This window comes from Oncorhynchus mykiss, chromosome 13 (assembly GCF_013265735.2).
Source record: "Oncorhynchus mykiss isolate Arlee chromosome 13, USDA_OmykA_1.1, whole genome shotgun sequence".
NCBI classification, from domain to species: Eukaryota; Metazoa; Chordata; class Actinopteri; order Salmoniformes; family Salmonidae; genus Oncorhynchus; species Oncorhynchus mykiss.
The window spans coordinates 24,278,665-24,300,525 of NC_048577.1; the positions used below are offsets into that span (position 1 = coordinate 24,278,665).

A 21,861-nucleotide genomic window follows, 5' to 3' on the forward strand; every position below is an offset into this window, starting at 1 on the left:
AGTGCTCTCTCTCGGGATGTAGTGTTAAATAAAGATGGGTGAACTCTGCAGACCGAGATGATGGTTCATATACAGTACGTTTACCCTCCCCTATTTTCGCCGCTCCTCTCACCTCACACCTCTCGCCCCCGTCCTACTCAGCTGTGTCCGGTTGTGGGCGCGCTGGGCCGACCGCCCCTTGGTTAGCGGCTCCTCACTCCAAATGAGGAGTAATTACAACCTCCTAACAGGTTTACTGGTCCAGTAAACAACATAATCACCCTCCCAAAACGTCCCCTGAATTGGCCCGGGCTGATCGTTCAGTCGTGAACTCAAAGAGCTCGCAGCTCAAACCCCCATTTGCTCACAGCAACCCTTCCCTCCACACAGCAGGTGTGGAACAGAGTGGCAAGCCCCCTTGCCTACCCTCTTTTACCCCATAGCCGTGAAATGCCACGTATTCTGTTACTGCCGTTTACTAATGAGATTGGTCAGTAGTAGGTACTCCCACTCATTAGAGGCCCTTGTTTGGGGGGGGGATGGGGTTGGTTGACGTGCTCCATTGCTGGGGCTAGCAGCAGAGGAATGTAGCCTGGGGCTTTGGGCCCTGTTTAAGGCCTACATTGGCCTGCCTGCCTGGCTGGATGAATGGCTGCTAGGTGGGAGACTGGTACAGCTGGCCTGTCACCACCTAGGCTGCCTCACAACCCACAGCCCAGCGGCAGCCACTTAGTGGTCGACACCAGGCAAGTCAGGGCCCACTATGTGAGTTGTGGTGTAGTGTGTTGCAGAAGGGTGGAAGAGTGTATGATGTGTTTGTGTGTGTGTGTGCGTATATGTGTACATTATGCCCACGTGTGTATGTGTGAGTGCGTGCGGGCATGCGTGCATTCTCGCACATGTGCATGTGTGTGTTTACAAACCCCTCTGACCAACACCCCTCCAACACTGACTCTCTCGCCAGTTTGACAGTAGAGGCCCCCTTTCCATTTGATGTGTTTAGACCTGCCTGCTAGGATCGGCCTGGTTGACGACGCTTCCCTCTGTTGCTGTTAATGTGGTGCTGAAAGGCATGGTGACGAGGTGTTCCCCTCGGAGTGGTCAGGCTGGCTGTAAGTGGAGAGGGAGAGGGAGAGGGAGGGAAATAGAGGCCTGTTGACTGTTGGTAGTCTCGGTATCCCATGCTAACAGTTGAAAAGAAGTGACATTCATTTTGAGGTAGAGTCAATAGTGTTAGAAGCTAAGACAAGCTACGTTAAATTTTCAGGTAGAGTCCGTTATTTTGGATACTAAGCCAAGTTATATTAATTATAAGGTAGAGTTAGTTGTTTGTAAAAATCTAGTTGCTTGGAAGATAAGACAAGTTGCTTTCAGTTTCCGGTAGAGTCAGTTGTTTGGAATTCTAAGCCAAGTTAGGCTCATTTTCAAGTTAGTTGTTTGGAAGCTAAGCCAAGTTACATTTATTTTCAGGTTAGTTGTTTCAGCTAAGCCTTAGCTCAGCTCTGTTGCCCCTGAGTATTAGTGTTGCTCTACACTACTTTTTCTGCTGTTGGTGTCTTCTGTCTCCTTGGAGATTTGGTGTCTATTAGCCATTCACCTGGAGGACATGGTTTCATTCTGTCCCAGCATGCTAGAGAGCAGTTCTTGCCTGAGCATGGAGTGGCTGCTAGCTGGCGGCAGACCTGTGTCGCCATTCATGCCAGAGTGCTCCGAGTATAATGTCCCTATAGGCCCAAATCTAGGATCAGCTTTAAATGCTATAATCCTAACGGTAACCGTTATAGGGAAAAATCACAAACTGACCTTGGATCAGCGTTGAGAGGCAACTTCATCTTCCTTGTGTCAGAGCCAAGGGTCATGTCCAGTAGGGAGAAAGCTTTTGAAACAGAGCAAAAAGGGGAGATACTGAACTCGTCCAATATGGACACATATTTTACATTTTCGGTTACAATGCGTTTTTCCACAGGGTACCCTACTGAACGGGACCCAGGCCTCAGTGCTGATTACAGGGTTGGGGATGGCCCGGCCTTAACTCTGGGGCGGTTAGAGCCGCTAGTCCTTGCTAACAGGATTATAATTCATAATGAGCGGGTGGGTCGGGATTGGGGCCCAGAGTGGAAACTCTGAAATTAGGCCTGAGGTTACCAGCCTTTCCCATGTGTGTGTGTGTGTGTGTGTGTGTGTGTGTGTGTGTGTGTGTGTGTGTGTGTGTGTGTGTGTGTGTGTGTGTGACTGTGCTTTCACTTTTGTGTTCTGGGAAGATGTTATGGTATCTTAACTTGTTTTTCCTTATGAATGTCATTGTAGAGATTGGTTCAAGGCAAGTTTTTAATTCACATTTTCTCAAACATGTTTTGCTGCTATTTTTCCTTCTCTGAGTTGATAGAATTATCCACGTTATTCAGGAACAAAGGCCACTTGGAGGAACATGGAACATGGCCGACAGACAGCGAGGGACAATTTGATGAGGCGACACTGAGATTATCACTTTCTGTGGCGAATTAGACTCCGTTTAGGCCAATGACCTACAATCAAATCACATGGAAACAAGAGGGAAAGGCATCCATTACCAATTGATTCAGTGTCAATGGGGAAAAAACTCAGTAACATCAAAGACCCTCTCCCTGTCGCCACAAAAAAAAGGATGTGGTAGATAAATATTCTCCAGGTGTAAAGTGTGTCATTTCTAGCTGTGTGCCTATGTGGAATTGGCCTGCAGGTGTTTGGTATCTCAGATGGTTGGAACTGGTCACAGTGGAGGTCTGATTTCTGATTTGATGTTAAATAGCAGTAGATCTAATTGTTTACATTTTTTAAATTGAACCTATATTTAGCTAGGCAAGTCAGTTAAGAACAAATTCTTATTTACAATGACTGCCTACACCGGCCAAACCCAGACGATGCTGGGGACAATTGTGCGCTGCCCTATGGGACTCCCGATCACGGTCGGATGTAGATGCAGCCTATGAAGGGCTGGGACAGTAGATGTTTTCCTCTTCTGGTCAACCCATAGTTTGACCTACTTTCCTATATCGTAGCTCCCTTATTCTCACTGACTTGACAGGTCTGGAGGTGGTTGAAAGCCATAGGCTTGGTTTAGTTACTGACATAGTGCTCCCCTATCCAGTTCTGTCAGATTAGGGAGTAGGAGGGGAAAGTAAATAGAAAAGGGAGCGCTGTTAAATGCATTGGGATTCTTCCCGTGTGACTTACACTCCCATCTCTACACACCCGCGTACGTGCACACACACACACACACACACACACACACACACACACACACACACACACACACACACACACACTCCACATGCCTGTATCTATATCCCCCCACTGCTAAGAGAGCCAGCTCAACCTACTCTAGGGTGTATCAGGTGTGTGTGCTTGTGTGTGTGTGTGTGTGTGTGTGTGTGTGCGTGTGTGTGTGTGTGTGTATGTGCAAAGCACTAGTATCACCCCTAATTAATATAGCTGTTTCTCCACTCTGGTAAACTCTTTAATTGGCTCACACACACACACACACACACACACACAAGCACTCCACACGCCTGTATCTATGTCCCCCCCACTGCTAAGAGAGCCAGCTCAACCTACTCTAGGGCGTATCAGGAGCTTGTGTGTGTGTGTGTGTGTGCTTGTGTGTGTGTGTGTGTGTGTGTGTGTGTGTGTGTGTGTGTGCAAAGCACTAGTATCACCCCTAATTAATATAGCTGTTTCTCCACTTTGGTAAACTCTTTAATTGGCTCACACGCGCGCGCACGCACACACGCACGCACGCACACACACACACACACACACACACACACACACACACACACACACACACACACACACACACACACACACACACACACACACACACACACACACACACACACACACACACACACACACACACACACACACCATTAATTATGATTCCATTTCATATTGCCCTAATGAGTCTTTGGAGCCACACCTCCATTTGTCCACGCTAATTAGCAGCTGCCGCTGCTAGCACAGCCACAACGACACAAACAACACAAAAGGCATTTTTGGGTTTTCTTTCAGTTACTATTTCCTTTATATTCATATGGTCTTTCTTTTTCTTTTTCTCGTTGAAACAGCATCCTTACCCTTCGGAAGAGCAGAAGAAACAACTGGCCCAGGACACAGGGTTAACGATCCTACAAGTCAACAATTGGTGAGTTGGATTGGGGTTGTTTGGCGTCTGCATGTGTTTACATGGCAGTAATACCAAGGCCGCGTCTTAAATGGCAACCTATTCCCCATAGGGCTCCGGTAAAAAGTAATGCACTATATAGGGAATGGGATGCCGTTTGGGATGCTGCCTTAGTTAGTTTACTCCGCCCCAGGCAACCTGCATCTAATGATTTGAATGATTAATTCCTCTGGGAACACCCGAAAATATCCCCCCTTACAGTCTGTTGGCTTCAGTTAATTGGAATGAGAGGAAACCTGTAGAATAGTTCCAGTGGTGCTTCGGTGCATTTACTACAGTATTTACTCATCTGAAAGAAGAAAGTAGGACATTTCACTGTACTTTGATCTATTTTATGAATAACTATCCACAGTTATTAACAAAGTATGAGGTAATAGCCTGCCAGGGGTTTAATGCTGTCTGGTTATGGAGGCAAAACATAGACAAGAATGATGATTCAATTACTCTATGAGAAATCTCAGTCTTCACATGTACAGATGTACAGACATCCTATCCAATTGAACCCTAGCCTAGGCGAATATACGCAGCAATATACATTAGCAAAGACAGAAAATGCAATCAGTGGTTTATGGTTTAACTCTACACCATTCCAACTACTGTTTATCCTTTATATGTATGCACTATGCATAGTATTTCCCTATATGTATGCACTATGCACAGTATTTCCCTATATGTATGCACTATGCACAGTATTTCCCTATATGTATGCACTATGCACAGTATTTCCCTATATGTATGCACTATGCACAGTATTTCCCTATATGTATGCACTATGCATAGTATTTCCCTATATGAATGCACTATGCACAGTATTTCCCTATATGTATGCACTATGCACAGTATTTCCCTATATGTATGCACTATGCACAGTATTTCCCTATATGTATGCACTATGCACAGTATTTCCCTATATGTATGCACTATGCACAGTATTTCCCTATATGTATGCACTATGCACAGTATTTCCCTATATGTATGCACTATGCACAGTATTTCCCTATATGTATGCACTATGCATAGTATTTCCCTATATGAATGCACTATGCACAGTATTTCCCTATATGTATGCACTATGCACAGTATTTCCCTATATGTATGCACTATGCACAGTATTTCCCTATATGTATGCACTATGCATAGTATTTCCCTATATGTATGCACTATGCACAGTATTTCCCTATATGTATGCACTATGCACAGTATTTCCCTATATGTATGCACTATGCATAGTATTTCCCTATATGTATGCACTATGCACAGTATTTCCCTATATGTATGCACTATGCACAGTATTTCCCTATATGTATGCACTATGCACAGTATTTCCCTATATGTATGCACTATGCACAGTATTTCCCTATATGTATGCACTATGCATAGTATTTCCCTATATGTATGCACTATGCACAGTATTTCCCTATATGTATGCACTATGCATAGTATTTCCCTATATGTATGCACTATGCACAGTATTTCCCTATATGTATGCGCTATGCACAGTATTTCCCTATATGTATGCACTATGCATAGTATTTCCCAATATGCATCTGTCAAAATCAATACCCACAGAACAATCCTCTGTCAATTCTACAGCTGTTGTATGCGCTAATCATCTGCCTATGAACCGGAGTTATACTGTGAGCACTGAGGTGGCATGCCCTAGTAGGGAGTCCACTGTGTGCAGCTCACCCTGCACTATCAGCTCCAACATAAATATCACTGTCATGTCTCTGATAAGCCTCCCAGTAAAGCAATAAAAACAATCACAATTCTCAGAAGTGCTAAAAATAGCCCACATTAACATATGTAGCCTACCTAACGACATTCATCGCTATTGCAGTTGTTAATGTATATTATAACTTTTTTTTGTTGCAATTTGTATTGTTTTTTATTTCAGTCAATAGTCACGGTGCTCCCCCTATGGTCATTCCACCCCACCACAACCCTTCAATAGTCTTTACTCTGCCTCCACCTCAATTAATTAATCGCTGCCACAGTTGTTATTATGTATATAGTGCTATTTCTATTTCTATCATTGTTGTTTTATTGCCATTTTCATTATTTTGCATGTTGAAGCTCAAAGCCTAAGATTTTTTTACTGTACCCTGCAATCACACTTGCAACCCTGTACATGTTAAACACTGCATCTGAATCTGAATCTGAAACGAGGTTCATGAAATCAATAACTCGCTAGTAACAGATATCATTCATTTACTGACTATCTCTGAAACTCACTTCGATAACACCTTTAATTATACAGTGGTAGCAATACATTGTTTCAACATCTTCAGAAGAGACAGGAATGCCACTGGTGGAGGTGTTGCCATTTATGTTCAGAGTCATATTCCTGTAAAGCTTAGAGAGGATCTCATGTCAAATGCTGTTGAAGTAATATGGCTACAAGCTCACCTGCCTCAACTAAAGCCCATTCTTGTGGGAAGCTGCTATAGACCACCAATTGCTAACAGTCAGAATCTGGATAGTATGTGAGAAATGCTTAATAATGTATGTGATATCAACAAAGAGGTCTATTTTTTTGGGGTGATGTAAATATTGACTGGCTTCGATCAAGCTGCCCACTCAAGAAAAATATTCAAACTGTAACCAGTGCCTGCAACCTGGTTCAAGTTATCAGTCAATCTAACAGGGTATTTACAAACATCACAGGAAGGAAATCATCGACATGTATTGGCCAGATCTTTACCAATGCTGCAGAAATCTGCTCTTAAGCAGTATCCAAATCCATCAGATGTAGTGATCATAATACTGTATAGTGGCTATACAGTGGGGTAAAAAAGTATTTAGTCAGCCACCAATTGTGCAAGTTCTCCCACTTAAAAATATGAGAGAGGCTTGTAATTTTCATCATAGGTACACTTCAACTATGACAGACAAAATGAGGGAAAAAAATCCAGAAAATTACATTGTAGGATTTTTTATGAATTTATTTGCAAATTATGGTGGAAAATAAGTATTTGGTCACCTACAAACAAGCAAGATTTCTGGCTCTCACAGACCTGTAACTTCTTCTTTAAGAGGCTCCTCTGTCCTCCACTCGTTACCTGTATTAATGGCACCTGTATTAATGTTTGAACTTGTTATCAGTATAAAAGACACCTGTCCACAACCCCAAACAGTCACACTCCAAACTCCACTATGGCCAAGACCAAAGAGCTGCCAAAGGACACCAGAAACAAAATTGTAGACCTGCACCAGACTGGGAAGACTGAATCTGCAATAGGTAAGCAGCTTGGTTTGAAGAAATCAACTGTGGGAGCAATTATTAGGAAATGGAAGACATACAAGACCACTGATAATCTCCCTCGATCTTGGGCTCCATGCAAGATCTCACCTCGTGGGGTCAAAATGATCACAAGAACGGTGAGCAAAAATCCCAGAACCACACGGGGGGACTTAGTGAATGACCTGTAGAGAGCTGGGACCAAAGTAACAAAGCCTACCATCAGTAACACACTACGCCGCCAGGGACTCAAATCCTGCAGTGCCAGACGTGTCCCCCTGCTTAAGCCAGTACATGTCCAGGCCCGTCTGAAGTTTGCTAGAGAGCATTTGGATGATCCAGAAGAAGATTGGGAGAATGTCATATGGTCAGATGAAACCAAAATATAACTTTTTGGTAAAAACTCAACTTGTTGTGTTTGGAGGAAAAATAATGCTGAGTTGCATCCAAAGAACACCATACCTACTGTGAAGCATGGGGGTGGAAACATCATGCTCTGGGGCTGTTTTTCTGCAAAGGGACCAGGACGACTGATCCGTGTAAAGGAAAGAATGAATGGGGCTATGTATCATGAGATTTTGAGTGAAAACCTCCTTCCATCAGCAAGGGCATTGAAGATGAAACGTGGCTGGGTCTTTCAGCATGACAATGATCCCAAACCCACCGCTCGGGCAACGAAGGAGTGGCTTCGTAAGAAGCATTTCAAGGTCCCGGAGTGGCCTAGCCAGTCTCCAGATCTCAACCCCATAGAAAATCTTTGGAGGGAGTTGAAAATCCGTGTTGCCCAGCAACAGCCCAAAAACATCACTGCTCTATATGAGATCTGCATGGAGGAATGGGCCAAAATACCAGCAACAGTGTGTGAAAACCTTGTGATAAGTTACAGAAAACGTTTGACCTCTGCCATTGCCAACAAAGGCTATATAACAAAGTATTGAGATAAACTTTTGTTATTGACCAAATACTTATTTTCCACCATAATTTGCAAATACATTCATTAAAAATCCTACAATGTGATTTTCTGGATTTTTTTCTCATTTTGTCTGTCATAGTTGAAGTGTACCTATGATGAAAATTACAAGCCTCTCTCATCCTTTTAAGTGGGAGAACGTGCACAATTGGTGGCTGACTAAATACTTTTTTTGCCCCACTGTATCTAGGAAAACCAAAATTCCAAAGGCTTTGCCTAATATATTGTATAAGAGGTCATACATATATGTAAATAATATTTTCTGTTTAATGAGGAGCAACCAGATGCTGCACTTAACACATTTATGAAATTGATTATTCCATTTCAGTTACTAATAAGCACGCACCCATTAAGAAAAGCACTATAATATGAGGAATTGAAAAATTGTATGGTTGAGAGGGATGAGGCTACAGGAATGGCAAATAAGTCTGGCTGCACAGCCAGAAACGTAGTGTAAATCGAGAAATCATGTGACTAAACGGAACATAAACAAGAAGAAACTGTACTATGAAACAAAGATAAATTATATAAAGAATGATAGTAAAAAGCTTTGGAGCACATTAAATTAAATCTTGGGCAGAAATACTAACTTGGCTCCATTCATTGAATCAGATGGCTCATTCATCACAAAACCCACTGATATTGCCAACTACTTTAATGAGTATTTCATTGGCAAGATTAGTAAACGTAGGCATGACATGCCAACCACAAATTCTGAACCTACACATCCATGCATAACTGACCAAATTATGAAAGACAACTATTGTCATTTTTAATTCCGTAAAGTGAGTGCGGAAGAGGTGAAAATAGTATTGTTGTCTATCAACAATGACCCGCCACCTGGGTCTGACAACTTGATGGAACATTTCTGAGGATGATAGCAGACTATATTGCCTCTCCTCTTTGCCATCTATTCAATCTAAGACTACAGGAAAGTGTGTGCCCTCTGGCCTGGAGTGAAGCAACATTAATTATACTACCAAGAATAGCAAAGCACACTTTACTGGATCAAACAGCCGACCAATCAGTCTGTTACCATTTCACAGTAAAGAAATTAACAACATATTTTCAGCACACTTATAGGGAAGGGTATTCGACATGTACGGCACTTAAACAAATGACTGATGATTGGCTGGGAGAAATTGAGAATATAAAGATTGGGGGAGCTGTTTTTTAAGACTTCAGTGCTGCTTTTGACATTATTAATCATAATCTGCTGCTGAAAAAATTTGTGCGTTATGGATTTACATCCCCTGATGTATTGTGCATCAAGTTACCTGTCTAACAGAACACAGAGGATGTTGTTTAATGGAAGCCTCTCCAACATAATTCAGGTAAAGTCAGGCAATCCCCAGGGCAGCTGTCTAGGGCCCTTACTTTTTAAAATCTTTACTAATGACCTGCAACTGGCTGATGACTCAACACTATACATGTCAGCTACTGAAATGACTGCAACACTTAACAAATAACCGCAGTCAGTTTCAGAATGTGTGGCAAGAAATATGTAAGTTAGTCGTAAATATTTCAAAAACTAAAAGCATTGTATTTGGGACAAATCATTCACTAAACCCTAAACCTCAACTAAATCTTGTAATGAATAATGTGGAAATTGAGCAAGTTGAAGAGACTAAACTGCTTGGAGTAGCCCTGGATTGTAAACTGTCATGGTGAAAACACATTGATGCAACAGTAGCTAACATGGGGAGAGGTCTGTCCATAATAAATTGCTGCTCTACCTTCTTAACAGCACTATCAAGGCAGGTCCTACAGGCCCTAGTTTTGTCACACCTGGACTGCAGTAGTGTGGTCAGGAGCCACAAAGAGGGACTTAAAATTGGCCCAGAACAGGGCAGCACGGCTGGCCCTTAAATGTACACAGAGAGCTAACATTTATAATATGCATGGACCAAAGTAGAGGAGAGATGGACTTCATCACTACTTGTATTTGTGAGAAGTATTGACATGTTGAATGCACCGAGCTGTCTTTTTGAACTACTAGCACACAGCTCAGACACCCATGAATACTCCACAAGACATACCACCAGAGGTCTATTCACAGTCCCCAAGTCCAGGAAAGACTATTGGAGGTGCACAGTACTAAATAGAGCCATGACTACATGGAACTCTATTCCACGTCAAGTAATTTGTGCAAGCAGTAAAATCTGATTTTAAAAAACAAATTAAAATACATCTGATGTTACAGCGGGGCCTGTGAAGAGACACACACATGCACACACATGATAACATATGCACTATACACACACTTACACATGGATTTTGTGTTGTAGATGATATGTGGTAGTAGAGTAGTGGCCTGAGGGCACACACTTAATGTGTTCTGAAATCTGTAGTGAAATGTAATGTCATGTTTTTAATTGTATATAACTGCCTTAATTTGGCTGTAACCCAGGAAGAGGGGATCCACAATAAATACAAATAGAAATACATGCACCACAAATATCTGAAATCTCAAACTCACTCTTACCTGAATAGTGCAGTAATAATTAGCAAAAACTAGCGAAGATGGCCTGCGGTGTGCCACACTGCCATGTTTATTGGGCGGAAGGTAATGGCTCACACAGAGAGGCCAGGTGCTGTAGCCAGGTAGAGAGGAGAACCCAGCGTGTTCCTGCACACTCAGCTGCAATCAGCACTTATGCCTGCCTGGGTCCTGTTCAGTCAGGCACACCGTAGAAAAATGTCTTACAATGGAAACGAAAAACTGCATCGCTATTGGACAGTGCACAGTAGTACCTTTCCGATTCACTCTGTTTCAAAACTCATACAGAAAGGACATGTCCTGTAGCCAGGTAGAGCGGAGAACCCAGCTTGTTGCTGGTCCACACTCAGCGACACACTTTTCCTCTTTCAAGGACGGTGAGGTCGTGAAACATTGTGTGTGTTCCAAATGGCACCCTATTCCCTTTATATTGCACTACTTTTGACCAGTGCCCCTTACACTCCTTTTGACCATAGGCTCTGGTCAAAAGTTGTGCACTATATAGGGAATAGGGTGCCATTAGGGACACAATCAGGATAGGTTCTCAGGGGCGTTGGTTAGCTGCTCATCCTAGCATGCAGGTAGTAGTACCACACGGGCCCCATGGGAATCAGGGGTGTGAGAGAGGTGGGGTGGGGAATGGAGGGAGAGGAAGAATATAAATAGAGAGGTAGATAGGATGCTTGCACATTCTGGATGGGTGGTGAGGGGTGGGGTATGGGAAATATTGTTTCATTTGATGGAGATTGATGACTTCTTGCAGCAACGCTAATATTGTGTCATCTATTATTTGTCTGTTACCGTGGTAACTTGGCTGGCGAGCTGATTTTCAGAGGGAGTCCAGGTTTTTCTCTTGCATTATGCTGAGAAATACAAATGAATTTGCAAGTTTAGCCAACTTTGCTTTCAGAAAACTGCAAATGAGGCCTTCTTGTTGGTGTCTCTCCCATATATGCTTTTAAATGGACTTGTGCGTGTGTGTGTGTGTGTGTGTGTATTTCTATGTTCTACCAGTATCTGTGTGTGTCTGTCTGTGTATGGAGAGATGGCGGGTTCACAGTTTAGTTAATGGAGGGTTCACAGTTTAGTTAATGGAAACACTCCTCTGAGTTTGGCGAGAGGTACCCACTGACGGTTGTAAGGGGGGTAAGGGGGGGTTTAGTGATGAGGTAATGGCCTCCCACTGTTCAACAACAGAGCCTAATGTTGCCGTGGGGAGTTATAGGTGACGTTAAAAGCACCAACCTTTGAATCACACACAGACACACAAATGTGCACACACACACACACACACAGACACATGCATGGTTGTGCGTATGCACGTATGTATGTGTACAAGCACGCTGGCACACATGCGCGCACACACACACACACACACACACACACACACACACACACACACACACACAAGTACTGTTCTTGGAATCGCCGGCTGCGGTGGAACGTTACACATATTCAAGCGTGTGTGTAGGAATTCAGAGCCGTTTGGCCTCTCAACTCAGCGGCTGGCGCTGACGTTTTTTTCTCCCATTTTTTCTATGTCCTCTTTGGAATTTATGTGGTGGAAAAAGTACTACATTGTCATACTTGAGTTAAAGTCAAGATACCTTAATAGAAAATGACTGAAGTAAAAGTGGAAGTCACCCAGTGAAATACTACTTGTGTAAAAAGTGTAAAAGTATTTGGTAAAAAATATACTTAAGTATCAAAAGTAAAAGTATAAAACATTTCAATTCCATATTTGTATATATATACATATACTTCTTCTTAACCAAAGAAGGTGACACCATTTTCTTGTTTTTTATTATTATGGAGAGACAGGAGCACACTCCAACACTCCAACATAATTTACAAACAACGCATGTGTGTTTAGTGCACCAGATCAGCGGCAGTAGGGATGACCATGGATGTTCTCTTGATAAGTGTGTGAATTGGAGCATTTTCCTGTGCTGCTAAGTTTTCAAAGTACTTTTGGGTGTCAGGGGAAATAATGTATGAGTAAAAACTATATTATTTTCTTTAGGAATGTAGTGAAGTATAAGTAAATGTTGTCAAAAATATAAATAGAAAAGCAAAGTACAGATAGCACAAAAAACGACTTAAGTAGTACTTTAAAGTACTTTTACTTAAGTAATTTACACCACTGATTTAAATGAAGCAGCAGCACATTCCATTTCCTCGACATACACATGCATTGCATAGTCATCGTTCAATTGACATTAATTACGTACTGTTAGTGCTTTGAATATACTGTACATGCATGGGTTCGTTTATCAGTCACATACTAAGTGCAGTAGGATAGGTTGCGGAGAGGTTGTGGAGAGGTTGCCGAAGCGTTTAAGTCCCCCCCACCTCATAACAGGGCCATATGCTGATTGGAACAGGTGAGAAGGGGGGGGGGGGGGGGGTGATGTCAATGGCGTTTTCACAGCAAACAGCTGGACTGGTTTATTCAAACACACCCAAGGGCGGGCGTGCAAGGGGGGAGTTGTGGGGGGACTGAGGGGGAGGGGAGGGGGGTAGGGGGAAGCTGACCTGAGAATGACACCCGGGGAGGTGGGTTTAGGGGCCATTTTACGACCAGGGGAGCCCAGACTGGAGGGGAGCGCTCGTTTATTTTAATCCTCACAGGAGAGGCGTTTCACCGTGCTGAGGCTCCAGCTCTGCAGCCTGCAGTGGACGAGAACAGATGCCACCGCACCAAATTAGCTAAAGGATATTTCAGTTGTTGGGGTTGTCCTTTCTTGGGGGCATTACTTTAAACAGAAAATGCTTTTCGGTCTGTGTTTTTATGTGTACATTTGATGGTGCTTGGTGGTGAGGTAGTATTTATAAAGTTGTGGATCAGGGTTGGGGTCAATTCCCTTTCAATTCAGGAAGTGAAAGTAAAGGGAAGGCTTTTCAATGCAATAGTTCCTGAGATGATTGAATTGAAATGGAATTGACCCTAACCCTATTGTGGATACCCTGGCTGAATCTAGAAGTGCTTACTTCACTACACGCTAAGCGTACAAGTTCATATCATACAAAGCCGTCGTAAAATAATGTATTTCTGAAGAAAAACAACGCTTTTCAAAAGTGGAGGGTTTTTACAACACGTCTAGTCAGAAGAATAGGCCTCTATTGTGGGAGTGGGAGCCAGAGAGGGGTGGATGGTCGCACTTATTGTGCGCTGGGAAGCGGAGGGCTGAAGCAGGGCCATAAACGCAGTCCCATGGTGTGAAGGGTTCGCGGAGGGGTGAAACTGTTAACTCCCTAACAGAGGACGCAGCCTTGGCCGCGCCACATGGCGCTCTATTCCCCCTTTCATTGGCTGCTTAAAAGGCGGAGCTAGGGGGTGTGTGGTGGCGCCCGGGCTCTCACACAAACAGTGCGCCCCACAGTCTCTCCACCCCTTTCTCTCCCTCTGTCTCTCTCTCCTTTGAGACCCCTAACACTACATACACCCCCTGTGCTCACCACCATGATTCGTCACAGTATCATCAAGGAAATGTCCTTCTTGTGGGTTTTTTTGTGGAAGCACTCTGGCCTAAGGGACTTTGCGCCTCATTTGTCAAGGCTTTGTTGATATGAAAGTAATTGGTTCGCCTTTATTTGTATGGTTCTATCACCCAAAACATCACCTAATAGCCACATTTTATTGTCTGATAGATATACAGAATGTTATTACACTGAAAAAGCATGCAGCTCTAGATAGGCTTCGTCATATGACTCGGTTTTCTCGTTCAGTTTCGGCCTCTTCTCCAAACCTCTCTCTTAGTGTCTTCTTCTCCCCCTCATCTTCACCCCCCCACTGCTCCTCCCACTCCTCCGCCCCCCTGCCACCCCCTGCTTCTGCCTTTTTTCGGGCCCTGCTGAAAGGAGTGTTGTGGCTTTTGTTTCCCTGAAAAGGAAACCCGTTCCTCCCCTTTTCTCTTCTCTCTTTTTTTCCCGAAGAAAAAGATGAAATGGAACCATCCCGCCAGGGGTAAAAAGGCAGGGGGACATAAATCAAGTTGGAACCACTGAGCTTTCACTCCCCGGGTCGGCAGGGGTCACGGGGCGGGTTCACAAGGCTTTAGGCTGAGCAAGACCAGAGTGCTCCTCTGCCGAGGGCGCTGGGTCACGGGGCCGCCAGGGTCAAAGGTCAGGGATCATGCATACCAGAATGATGGCTTTCAAGAGCACATTTATACTTAGAGGGGACGTGTATGAATGTAGGACAACTCTCTGCAAACATTGCTATTCCGTAATGCACCTCAGGTATCCCACAGCACAGAGATTTAGTTGTATGAGCTTTGTTTGGATGTGTGCTAAGGGGATAGTACACTAAAAAACTACACTAGTACTTGAGGACTTTACTTAATCAGTGCTTGGTGTATTTTATGTATTGAAAAGCTAAATAGAATTTTGCTGTGACATGAAATGTTTTGGACTTAAAGTATATCAAGTGTCTACTGTATTGGTGGATATCAAAGAAGTGTCTGCTTCCACCAGCAGCGGCCGTTTGTTATGAACTCATAGATATTCTAGGTGTTTGGTTTGATAAGAATCACAGTTACTGTCCAAGAAGCCATATTTTATTTTATTTGAAAGCCACAGTTTGAGAGGAAGTTGAGGTTTCCACGTTCTTTTAGTGAAGTGTAGACCAGACGCCTGGACAACGTCAGGCAACCATCGCTGACAGCGAGTCTTTTTTTCTTCTCGTAACGCCAAAGTCGAATGAATGCTTTTCCTCTGTGGTCCCGAAACAGTACATTGAAATCATATGCTGCTCGCCAGGCCTCATTTATAACGTGTTGCTGTCTTCTCTCTCCTCCACTGCCCTCCCCTATTCCCTCCCTCCCTCATTCCCTCTCTTTCAGGTTCATCAACGCGAGACGAAGAATTGTACAGCCCATGATCGACCAGTCCAATAGAGCAGGCAAGTCTCCCGTCAAATTTGAGGGGTTTCAATTCATGTGGTACAGTTGTTTCACTTCAAGTCAACGCAGGAATATGAACTTATCAAGTAAACAGGTGAACATAGATCAAAACAAATTTAAAACATCTCCATTTTTTTTTTACATGAATTAAAACATACATGAATCGGTGGTGTACTTCTCCTGCTACTATCTCCAGTCTTTTGCCCCCTTCTGGTCTTCAATGTGTTTAACTGAACGGACGAACGGGCTTAACTACGGGAGTGAAGGGCCACTAAAACCCAGAGGATTAGCCCAGACAAAGACGCTAATCACTTTGACTAGCCAGCCCATTGAACGTTTAACCTTAGATTAAAAAACAAACAAGGAGCAAGTGAAACTGAAGCTAAAATATGACCAGTCGTTTTCCTTAGCTATTTTACAAATTGAAATGTAATTTCATAATTAAAACTTTTTGATAAATAAACACACGTTGTCTACTGTAAAAAGTTGTTGAGTAGGATTTTGGTTCACTTCGTTAGTCTCTCTCTCTCTCTCTCTCTCTTCCCCCCCCCCCTCTCTCTCTATCTTCCTCTCTCTCCCTCTCTGCTAAAGACAGAGCAGTCCCCTGGCACATGCCTTGTTTTGGAGCTGCTGTAAAATTTATGACCTGTGATGAGGGTTAGGGGTTAGGGTTGCATTAGGGGGACTCTGTAAAGTTCAAAGACGGACCGAGGAGCTTGAACTGTTGCTCCGGCTCATGTAACCAGAACCAGCTCTCTACCTGAGGCTGCCTACACTTTATGATATGAGGGAGACAGAAAGCCGAATCACAGCCCCTTCCTCTGTCACTAATTATTCCATAAGCGATAGTGGATGGATTAAATAGTAACCTGGTGGAAAAGTAGTTCCTTAATTACGTACTATAATCATGGTTAAGTGGTTCGCTTAAACGCGTGTTTAATGAGTCAAAGTGTTGTTATAAGTGACTTATCTCCCATTTACAGTGCTGCTGTGTATTTCGAGGTAATTACGTTCAAGTTGCCAGAACAGTAATCTATTTGCTGATATCAAGTTGCTCTTTCACAGCATAAGCCATAAGGACAACTTGATATTAACTCTTACCAATACAAACAAAGTCATTTGTTAGTAATTAAGCCTGTTGATGAAGAAAATTACCTACCAAATAATCTTGTAATTAGAGGATAATAGTGAGAGAATAATGAGGACAGACCAAACCAGGAAAGGGAGGGGGACGTTTTATGGGGGCGCACCGGTAATTAAAACTTATGCAATATTCTAATTAGCAATTCCTACTGTCTCGGCCTGTGTTTTTTCGCCAGTGACTGGAGGAGGGCCCTACACCCCAGATGGTCAACCAATGGGAGGGTTCGTTATGGACGGCCAGACACACATGGGAATCAGACCACCTGGTAAAGACTCCTATCTCTTAACTCCTATGTCCCAGACACACACATACACACGCGCGCGCACACATGCACATATGCACACATGCACGCACACACACGCAGGAACGCACACACACACACAGACACACACACACACACACACACACACACACACACACACACACACACACACACACACACACACACACACACAAACTTTTGAGTCCCTCAAACACACACCATGGACCTGACTGGTTCCCATTCACTCCTCCCCTGTCACAGTATAATTTACTCACCCTATCTCCCCTGCCCTCCCTCTCCCCCTACAGTCTTGACCAGGTGTGACCAGTCACATTGCAATATTTGCATTGCCTCACCTCACTGACCCAAATAATAAGTCTTTGTCCTCTTCATCTCTATCCCCCTTCTCTTCCCCCATCCTCACAACTCTCTAATTTGTCCCTCTTCTCTCCCCGTAGGGCCCATGGGTGGGATGGGCATGGGTATGGGCGTGGAGGGACAGTGGCACTACATGTGACCCCTTGCGGACTTAGCACAGAGCCCAAAGGGACGCACTGTAAGTATCAAGCATCCACATTTATGTAAACGTGTTTAGAAGCCTATTCTATTCGTATTTACAATAAAAGTGACTCCAAAATGTCAATACATGATTTACCATTCATTTGGGCACAAAATAATCTTAAACACAATCAACAGCAAATCAAACAGCAAATGCATCCAGTTTGTAGAGTCACAAGCTTGATGTAATCATTGCGTACTAGGAATATGGGGCGAAAATACTAAACTTTTGACTACTTCACAAATAAGTGAATTTGTCCCAATACTTTTGAATTTCTAAACGGTTCGCCCCGGTATGGATGAAAATACCCTCAAATTAAAGCTGACAGTCTGCACTTTAACCCCATAGTCATTGTATCATTTCAAATCCAATGTGCTGGAATAGAGAGCCAAAACGACAACAAAATGTGTCACTGTCCCAATACTTTTCCGAGCTCACAGCATCATGAAGAATGTTCAAGGCATGCATACTAAGTGGTATGCTAGCACGGACACACAGAGACAGAGTGTACGGTACATGAACGCAGCATGAAGCTACTGCCACGCTGCAGCAGGATGAAAAGGCTGGCAAAAGCTAATTGACTTGGTCTAAATGAAATATGTACATGCCAGTGGTGTGACCAATCGATTTATTTGACTGGTCACGTGGACAGAAATAACGACCTTTCCTTGCTCCCGCTTCTCACACGCACTGTGGGAAAGAACCTGCTATGGCCGTCCACTGTCAAAGGGTCAACCATCGGAGAGAGGAGAAAAAAAGCATAGTCCGACTTCTCAGACGTGCATGTTTAGAAACAGCCGGAGTGGACGCTCGATGGAAAGCCGTAGCGCTAACGGATTTGTCACGTGACAATCGTTCATGGGGTAGGAGGCGGCGTCCGAAGTCCTATGGGAACAGGAGCAAGACCGACACAGGCCGAGAGTCAATCTTCCTCTGCCGTCTACTGAGTGATGGTGGCATCCAGCTCCCTCACAGTTGCATTTCGGCCCTATTGAGTGGCTAATTAAGGTAAAGCTCTCAAAGATTGCGGGGTCAATTTAATCATAAGAGATGAGCGATATTCTTTTACGTCCCCATTGAATGAATTGATCATTAACGAGGGACGTGAAATGGCTTCCCTGCCTTATTTGATTAAGGGCTCCAGTTCCTTCATAAGATGTTTTCATTAAGCCCGGCAAACGGGGAAGATTAAGCGAGCCGCTTACGGCCGAGACTGGAGAGAGACTCGAGACTCGGTGGGTTTTTTATAATACGGTCACTCGGCGACATTACTTCGAACCAAAGTCAATTAAAGACTCCTCAGAAGGAGCATTTACGTTTTCTTCCCCTTGCGATTATTGAGCTTATGGGTCCTTGGGAAACAATGCACCTGTCAGTTCAGATCCGAAGCAAGCCATGCAGAAGCCCCCCGGACCCCTCTGCACTGCAGAAATGACTGTTCCCTGGTCGTCTTTCTTTTCTTCTTATTCCGCAAAATTAGCCAAGGCTGGGCAAAATCGTCCTTTTTCTCTACCCAGACAATAGGCGATTACGGGCCCACAAATTAACGAGCGTACAGGATTATTCCCCCCCCCCCCCCCCCGTACAAAATGTTTCTCTCTACCCAGAAACCCCCTCAGGCATCCTTTGGTGAACTTCCTCACTGACCCCTGTGCGTTGCCCTAACACCGCTGGAGGCCATTGTTTAAAGGAGCCTCTCCGCCAATTATTCGGCCGAGGTTTGCTAACATCGTTCCAAGGGGTCAGGGTTGCCATCTTTTGAGGGGAGGACCAGTGAAGGGACTCAGGAGAAAGAAAGAAAACGAAAGAGAAGAAAGAGAGAATAAGGCTTCGGGGGCGTTTAGCCTCTGCTCTCTATCGGGAAGTAGCGCCTGTTGATTGGGTCCCCTGGTGTCAGTGAAACAGAATGGGTCAGCCGCGCTGCTCTCTTGCTCAGCCGCAGAGTGCTGCACTCTAGCCAGCTCTAAATTGCTCAACCAGTGGCCTCTTTTTCCTCCCTCCTCTCATTTCCTTCATGAACACTGATCAAATCAAATCAAATCAAATCAAATCAAATTTATTTATATAGCCCTTCGTACATCAGCTGATATCTCAAAGTGCTGTACAGAAACCCAGCCTAAAACCCCAAACAGCAAGCAATGCAGGTGTAGAAGCACGGTGGCTAGGAAAAACTCCCTAGAAAAAACTCCCTACTGATCTAAGAGTTAGTGGGATAGGGGAAATCCATTTGTCCCGACATGTCACCCCATTGTAGTGCCGCTTCACTGCACACAGTACATGTCTCTGTGGGAGTTAAAGTAACCGTGCACAGTGCTGTAGTTTTAAACTAACACTACACAGTGTTATGGTGTTGAAGTAACACCACACAGTGTTATAGAGTTAAAGTAACACTACACAGTTTTATTGCTAAAGTAACTTGTACACACTGGTGTTGTTTTCAATTTGACTCATTGTTTGTTTCCCCAGCAGAACTGCCAGGTATTCCCGAGGACGGCGTGTCCCATGGCGGTTGGATCAGCACGGATATGGGCATCACTCTGACCTTCACTGGTGCCCCTACCATCACCTCTACCCTCCCACCAACCAGCCCCACCGCTGGGGCATGATCTCTCAGTGTTGCCCCTCCCTCCGTGACTCTTCCGTGACCCAGCGATATCAATTGCGCTGGTGCCCAGCCCAAACTCACCACCATCACCTGACTGTTTGTCAGTAGGGCTGGTGCCACCCCCCCCCCCCTTTCCAACTTCCCCCATTTCCTTCAAGTGGTTCAGTCTGAGTAGCCACTGTTGCTGAACCACCATCGTGACTATGAGAGGCCTTGGAAACCCTATCATGCCTTGTGAAGACTTCTGACATTGTGAAGACTTCTGACGTTGTGTGGACTTCTGACGTTGTGAAGACTTCTGACGTTGTGAAGACTTCTGACGTTGTGAAGACTTCTGGCGTGGTGAGGACTTCTGACGTTGTGAGGACTTCTGACGTTGTGAGGACCTCTGACGTTGTGAGGACTTCTGACGTTGTGAGGACTTCTGGCGTTGTGAGGACTTCTGGCGTTGTGAGGACTTCTGACGTTGTGTGGACTTCTGACGTGAGGACTTCTGACGTTGTGAGGACTTCTGACGTTGTGAAGACTTCTGACGTTGTGAAGACTTCTGACGTTGTGAGGACTTCTGACGTTCTGAAGACTTCTGACGTTGTGAAGACTTCTGACGTTGTGAGGACTTCTGACGTTGTGAGGACTTCTGACGTTGTGAGGACTTCTGACGTTGTGAGGACTTCCCTTCTGGGGACTACAATTACTGGAGCTCTCCAGTGGATACTTCAATACTCTGTTAATTCGACCGATACAAACAAACACTTAGTCCTTCACTTTTCCCTTCTCTGCTGCATTGCATGGACAGTTATAGATGGTGAAGACACTCTTGTCTTGGCAGTGGACTTGTAAGCAAGAGAAGAAGCCGATGTCCGTATTTTACTGGGGGGTCTTTTTAAACAACAAACACCCTGGAAACCATTCTTCTTTTTTTTTTTTTAATAATGAAATTGTTGTAATTGTGGAAAATTACAATAAGGTGAGGCAATAGTGTCCTGTTTACAGTTTTACCACAAACTCTCTACGGACGAGTAACGATAACTATTGCAAGTGCTCTGGTATTGCTTTGCCGTACTGTGCTGTTTTTTTAAAAAAGGACTTGACTTGTCTAATTCACACTATGTGTGTGAGTCTTTTTTCATAGACTTTTATCTCCTACCCCCACGAATCTCTTTGCGTTTGAAAATAAAAAATAAGTTACAGACCCAGTTTCTCTCAGTTTGCTGTATGAACAACACAGAAAGGAACCATTTCAATGCTTCGAGGTCCTGTCATGCAATTTATATTATGTGGTAAAGAGCTTTGTAAAACTTAAGTAACTAGAGTGTAATTACAGATTTCATGTAGCCTATAAGAGTAGTAATTACAGGGCTACGACACCGGTATGAGTGCAACTCAATGTAAAGTGCTACCAAAACCCCAGTTAGTAACCCAGACAGTTAGTAGGAGGGTACAGCTTGGTACAGTACAGTGATGGGAAAAATGAG

General features: G+C 43.9%; 1 protein-coding gene across 2 annotated transcripts in view; it reads left to right on the forward strand.

The window, feature by feature from the left end:
- The window catches only part of LOC110486019 (homeobox protein Meis1), a 38,300-nt gene extending 16,718 nt beyond the window's left edge, over positions 1-21,582 (forward strand). The window contains exons 9-13 of one of the 2 annotated variants that reach the window (XM_036940674.1): positions 4,086-4,162; positions 15,757-15,815; positions 17,136-17,225; positions 17,681-17,778; positions 20,248-21,582. In XM_036940674.1, coding sequence (XP_036796569.1) covers positions 4,086-4,162; positions 15,757-15,815; positions 17,136-17,225; positions 17,681-17,739 — 285 coding nt within the window. In that variant the 3' untranslated portion in view covers positions 17,740-17,778; positions 20,248-21,582. The remainder of the gene's footprint in view (positions 1-4,085; positions 4,163-15,756; positions 15,816-17,135; positions 17,226-17,680; positions 17,779-20,247) is intronic. The other variant, XM_036940673.1, reaches the window with a different exon arrangement.
- The last annotated feature ends 279 nt before the right edge of the window (positions 21,583-21,861 follow it).